Consider the following 6,992-nt stretch of genomic DNA (forward strand, 5'->3'; position numbering starts at 1 on the left):
ACGTGGTGAACTGCTGGCTAGACAAAAGGGGGAGACATTTGGTGAACTTCTGGCTAGACAAAAGGGGGAGACGTGGTGACCTGCTGGCTAGAAAAAAGGGGGAGACATTTGGTGAACTGCTGGCTAGAAAAAAGGGGGAGACATTTAGTGAACTGCTGGCTAGAAAAAGGGGAGATACATTTGGTGAACTTCTGGCCATAGGCGCCGATACCGTGGGTGCTCAGGGGCTCGAGCACCCACGGAAAATAGCGAGCACCCACGAAAATACCGAGCACGAGCACCCACGTGTGCCAGACCGCCAGTCTGCCAGTAGGCTACATTCATTTAAAATTAAACTTGCCGTTGGTGATATGTGAAGCGTCTGTCACACTGTGATTGGTTATGTCGATGTTAGTGACAGCGACATAACCAGTCGCCTGCTCCGGGTGCTCCCTATCCACCAATCACAGCTTTTCTCAGATGAAAAAATGCCACTATCAAAAACTCGCAGCAGAAATTAGGGAGAAACTCCCAGAAACTATATGTCGTTTTTTTTAATCAATATTTAGATAATAGCGCAAAACATTAATTTCCCACGAACTGATTGCGGTTAGGCCTACGTGTCAATTAAACTTTTCATCTCCAATCCTGTATTTCTGATAAGTGGTAAATTTTGAAAGATCTACTTTACGGCTTTATTAATAAGTAAATGAATAGGTGTGCGTAGTGCGTTTATATATGTATATATAGGTGTATACATAGTTATATATAGGTGTGTATATATAGGTATATATAGGTGTGTGTATATATATATATATAAATGGCGTGCGCCTATGAGCACCCACGGAGGAAAACATAAATCGGCGCCTATGCTTCTGGCTATACAAAAGGGGGAGACATTTGGTGAACTGCTGGCTAGAAAAAAGGGGGAGACATTTGGTGAACTGCTGGCTATACAAAAGGGGGATACATTTGATGAACCGCGGGCTATACAAAATGGGGATACATTTGGTGAACTGCTGGCTAGACAAAGGGGGGAGACATTTGAAGAGGAAGCTACACTGACAGTTTTATTGTGGCATGGAAGCTATTGAAAAAGCCTGCCTGTCGTTGAGATAGGGCTGTCACAGCATTTGAAAGATGACAGATTTCTGCACAAAGCCAAGTGTGGCACCCGTCAATGTTACACGAATTACACACTAACGTCCGCCAGACGTTAGGCTATGTTTACACAGGCAGGCCAATTCTGATATTTCGCGCAATCGTTGGCAAATGCTGATCGGTTAAAAAGAAATGAGTGGCAAAAAATGAATTGGGCTGTCAGTTTAAATGTAACATGTGACATTGCACGCACAGTAAACAAACACCATTGCCTACATACAGCATACAACACTGATCATATAGTGTGGGTTTAAAGCATTTTCAAAGACAGAATTTAAACACAAAGCATATAAACAAGTAATAAAGGTTTGTTCTGAATCTTTCTATATTACAACGTATGTATTTCCATGGCAGCCCAACACATCATGTACAGGTGACAGTTTAACCCTGGCCTTTTGGAGGCCCAAAGCAAAATTAGATTTTGGGTCCCCCTCTCCCCTAGCGGTCCAGGGCTCACTAGTGATCTGGGGCCCCCTGGCAGTCGGGAGCCCTAAGCGGCTGCTTATGTTGCTTATGCCTAGGGCCGGCCCTGGAGGTAGATAGACCTGGATAGAGATCATTATCTCTTTATCTTTCCCATTACAGCATCTATGCCAGCATGGGCAGCACCACTGAGTCCACATTAAAGCAGCCTTTTTTAATAGAATTGCAGTATGCCGACTCATGACCCGGTTGGAGTTGTGATCACATGACCAACCCAGGCCATCAGGATAGATCAGCCAATGAAGTTAAAAGTTAAACCCAGTTAACTAGATTAAAATGGCAGATGCCTTTAGTGATAATGTCCACGCTGGGATGTGTTCTCTCAAAGTTAAGTCTATATACGTGTGTCCAAACTTTTGACTGGTACTGTATATCTATGACAGAGTGAGAGAAATTGAGATGGGGGAACTGCGACAGAACTGACAGCATGTGAGTGTGTGTAATCATCAAGCAAGAGAATTGGATGGGGTCAAAATGTGGGAAGTAGGCGATCCCCTGAGTACAGAGGATATTCAAATCAAATTATTCAACACATCATTCCAGGAAATAGTTATTGAACTGAAGGGTGAATTATAAAAGCTTAAGTGCCGCTCACTCTTATTTGAGTGCATTGTTAGACTGCTTAATGTCAGTAAACATAAATCAGAGGCATAAATAATCTGATGTAGGTTAAATATACTGTACACTACAGATAACCTGTTACCAGGCCAAGTTAAAGCCACCAGTGAAATGTCTGTTGGGTATGATGATTTTCATGAGGATGCAATTGACTTGTAGGGGAGCCTTATAGAGTCCTTTACGCTCGGTCCTTTGATGCCATCTTGTGGACACTACTCGGCCCTGCAACATTTTGCTTTGCCAGTTTTGCCAGATTTTCCGAGAAGTTGAGTTACACGTCAGAATGGAACCTGTACTGGTGAGTGGACGTGTACAGTGACCTCAACATTTCGTGCGTATCACCTGATCCCGGATATATGGAGATTTGGAACGTGTGGAGATGGCAAATAACGATGGTGAGCGTAACCTAAACTGCTACGTATGACATTTTAGATTTCATAAATCTTTAAAAGACATTGGTAATTTGTCATTTTGATATGCAGCTCGGATGATCTTTGTGTGCGCGTGTAAGCCCACAATAAACAATGCCGCATTTCTACTTCCATTATTCAACTGCGTTGCCTCTGCAGGGGTTGACGTGACGTGCCGCGCCGCTTGCACTTGTGCCTGGAATGGCAACGCGTTTTAGCATTACTAGGTCGCAAGACAAATAGGGTGTTTCGCTATTGCTTTGAATGTGAAAATAATAGTGTCGACTTTGCTTTGTGATGACATCTGCCCTCCAATCCCTAACATAGCCTACAGGTCGTTGACAATTATAGTGACGTCTAAAACTGAACGCATGCCGGATGTTTTTTGTTACATTCAGCCAAGCAGTTTGATTTAGCATTCCCATCATGCATACGTGCACTACCACCTGTGCCACAATACAGGCAAAGTCATGGCGTTTTTTTGAGGGTTTTGTACCAATTGTCTACCACTTAGATATTGGCCTATTTTTCAATTTCATAATCCATTGCTTCTTTCACTGCTTAAAACCACTGGATGAGAAGCCTCACATTTGGTTTTGAGAACGAGGTGAGGAGTGTGGAAGGCAGGAATATTAAATTGAGAAACGACCATTGCCTCTAACTCTCTCCCTCCCCTCATCACCCCAGGTTTCTCCCTCGGTGGCCCCTCCACCACTCCGAGAAAGCGACAGGTGCGCTTCTCAGCCCGCCACGACATCCTCCTGCTGCGTGAGGTCATCGCTCAGAACCCATTCTGTTCCAAGGAGTCGGGTCGTATCTGGGCCCGTGTGGGGGAAATCATCACTGCTGCCCTGCAGGATGAGAGCTTTGAGGTGGACGCCCGGCGCTGCCGGGAGAGGACTATGTTGCTGCTGGATTACTACAAGAAGCAGGACTTTGCCAGCCTACGCAGGTCGGTCCAGACTGGCCAAAGGTCGACAATAAGACATACAAGTTCACATTATGCATAAGACATATTGGCACTGTTGATAAAGATGAGTGAAGTAGGCACTATGAAATAAACAGCCCATGTGATTAGCTAGATTTTCTGCAAAAAATACGATGGGGGAAACTATATACTTTTATGATAATAAAATTGTTATATATTTTTCCAAAAAAGGTGGGTGTAACAATTATTAGCATCAGAATCAAACAGCAATAAGTCTGTAATAAAACTGAACTTTTTTTATTGTGGTATTCCATAGATTCCTGTATTGGTTTCACTTGAGTCTGTTTAATTAAGGTGCTTGAACATTGGTTGTGCGTTTAGTTCCCTCAGGGAATCATTTTTATAAGTATGAAAATGTATGCAGTCACACAGTCACTCTGGATAAGAGCATCAGCTAAATGACTTGAACGTAAATGTAGAAAGCACTAGCACTTATGTAAATCAATGTATCATAGATCGCATTGGGGAAATGCTAAGAAATGACAAGACAAATGGTTGTTGGCCTTCATTAATCAGACAATGGGTGTGAAAATAGCTAAAAAAAAGAGCCACCAACAAATCAAAAATGTGCTAAACTTCTTTGGCACTTGGATTTGACCTGGCTTCGGTAGTCAAAGGAAATTAAAATAGAGCTGTTTGGCCATGCACACCAGTAATAGGTTTAGCAGCAAAACCAGAATATAAAAGTATGCAGAAAATAATCTCATACCTACTGTAAAATGCTGGTGGTGGATCGATGTGGCCGTTTTGCCTGGGGCTATTGTTAAAGTTCAAGGCCTCATGAACTCTACCAAGGACATTTTGAAGACGCACGTTGTCAGGCATTTGTGCGATGCTTTATTGGATGTGTAAGTGGAAAGGTTTTTGCTGATTTGGCATTGTGTGTGTGTTTGTTTGTTTGTGTGTGTCTGTATTTGCTGTTATATACTGATTGTGCTCAGGTTTGGGACGGAGAGGCTGTATGCCCAGAAAGAAGACCTGCTCCATGAGGTTTTGGAGTTGGAGGCAGAGAAGGGTCTCCTGGCCGGGGGGGAAAGTAGGTATCAGGATGAGGACCTGAGGAAACAGGCCTTGGAAGAGCTGGCTAGTCTACCGGAGCAAGACAAGCCCGTCATAATCTCAACACAAACGGGTCAACCCACGGGTAAGAGCCTGGACCGCTCCGCATCTTTTTAAACCCGCGTGGTTAGAGAACAACCATTAGATCTGCAATCATATCCAAAGGGAGGATGGAAACAGGACACGGACCTGACTGCTGATGCAGAATGCTGTTGTTATTGCCCTCGTGTGACCAAACCAGTATTTCCCTGCGATTGCTTAGTGCCCATCCCTGGCCCCACCCAAAAACAGCCATGTGAGTCAAGGAGCCCAGTGAGTCAGCCAGGCTTCTAGTGTCTCCCATTGCATTTCGATACACAAGAGAACACACAAACACACACACACAGAGACACGTTTGCTTCCCAAGAAGAATATTTGGGAACCCCATGAGCGATGACAGCCCAAAGGTGTTAACCAAAAAAAACTCTACTTTATACTTTATCAGTCTCAACTATGTCCTTCCACTCCTCTTCCTGCCTTGCCCTGTGTAGTTTCTACGACCCCAGAGCACGAGGAGGACCAGGAGGACCTAGCCGAACTCTCGCTCGTCTCCACGGCACCCATGGCCAAGAGGCCGTGCCAGTGCTGCTGCCAGACCTACTCAGAGATCCTCAGTTTCCTGGAGAAGCGTTCAGAGGCGGAGCAGCGACTGCGTGAGGAGGAGCTATCGTTGAGGAGGGAGGAGCTAGAGATCCAGCGGAGTAAGATCGCCCTGGAGAGAGAGAGGTTGGGCGCTGAGAGGAAGGAGAGGGAAAGGAGGTTTGAGCTGGAGAGCCAGGAGAGGCAGGTGATACTGGACTTGCTTAAGGAGAAGGTTCTTAAAGGATGAGAGGAATGAACCAGAGTGGTGGAGTGAGGTGTTGGGTAATAGCGGTGGACACGACATTAAGGCGTTAAGAGGGACCTGATACATGTGCCCTCTTTTCTACACATATGACCTTAGTGAAGGAACCTGCTTTGACTGTTTAAGTAGGCACCACTCATATTACCCATGATTACAACTGGAATTAATAGTTTCTAGTTTACTACTCCGTTGACAAATTAATTGGAGGTTTAAAGTATCTGCCCAGATGTTTCAGATTTCGGTGAAATATGATCCATAGTTACTTACATTAGTATTTTTAAGAATTCTAAGTATTTAAATGAATAAAGTTTAAAAAATCTGCTTTTCTGTGCAGGAATGTTGTGGGCATACCCTAACAGCAAATGTAGGTTTGTATCAGAAAGCATTCAACTGAGTAGACTGCTCATTAGCCAGATCCTCTTTTCTTATCAAGGGCCAGTTCAAACTCCTGAGCACTTTTTTATTGGTCTATTTTGGTTTGAGGTGGGGTTTTTGTTGTGTTTTTAGCTCAAAATAAACTCCAGCTACAAATAATTATAGGACAGTTCAAAAACATTATTTAGGTATGAGTTAACAGTATTCACTTTTGAAAGTAATTTTTCTCTAGGGCAGTTACTTTGATATTAGGTGAGTCCTCATACTGTACATACATTCTGTTATACCAAGCAAACCATTTGGTAATAGAATTATCAACTGTTCTTTGGCTCACCCTTGTTCATCGCAGATCATTTTGCTAAATGTCATCCATGTCAAATAACCTTTTATTGAATTCTGTTTATGTGGTCTTGAATCTGCTCCTGCTGGAACATAAGGACAATAAAGTACTTTCATGGCCTGCCATATAGTTTGCTACAAGCAATTTAGACCGTTTATTTGTCAATTAAAAAAAGGATGAAGAAAAATTTGTTTTGTAACAAGACTGTTATTTGTATTTTATTAAATGAAATACTGTACATAAAGGAACCCCAGAAATACCAATTCTTTAGTAAAATGTTGCTTAAAATGTTTTTAATCAAATAATAACTAGAGTCCTTGAGTACACACAAAAGTACACATATTTTGTAGCACCAGAAACACAACTCACAGAGTGCTTAATACGTGTTCTTGTCCTGGACTACAGTAAACATTTGTAATGTTCAGGTTGAAGACTGGATTAAGGCAATTGTTTACCACATTAAACCCATTAATTAATGTGTCACCACTTTTTTTGGAAAGAAGTATTGATCTGAATATCTCCAAGAGGATTTCTAGACTACAAAACAATATAACTGTTCTTTCAAAAGTGCCAGAAAAACGTGTCAAGCAACTAACTGGTTTTCTGGATGTTTCTCTGGTATGCAATCTGGTTTCTGTTTTGGGCTTGGTTGTGTCACCGCAATCCTCAAGGTCTTCAATGATGTTACTTCTGCCC

General features: G+C 42.7%; 1 protein-coding gene across 1 annotated transcript; it reads left to right on the top strand.

Annotated features, from left to right (window-relative positions):
* The first annotated feature begins 2,556 nt into the window (after window positions 1–2,556).
* Window positions 2,557–6,544, top strand: si:dkey-45d16.4 (scaffold attachment factor B1). The gene is made up of 4 exons (XM_010889403.3): window positions 2,557–2,636; window positions 3,339–3,603; window positions 4,581–4,783; window positions 5,229–6,544. The coding sequence occupies exons 1-4, from the start codon at window positions 2,621–2,623 to the stop codon at window positions 5,564–5,566; spliced, it is 822 nt and encodes a 273-aa protein (XP_010887705.1). The 5' UTR covers window positions 2,557–2,620; the 3' UTR covers window positions 5,567–6,544.
* The last annotated feature ends 448 nt before the right edge of the window (window positions 6,545–6,992 follow it).

Source organism: Esox lucius, chromosome 9 (assembly GCF_011004845.1).
Source record: "Esox lucius isolate fEsoLuc1 chromosome 9, fEsoLuc1.pri, whole genome shotgun sequence".
Lineage (NCBI taxonomy): Eukaryota > Metazoa > Chordata > Actinopteri > Esociformes > Esocidae > Esox > Esox lucius.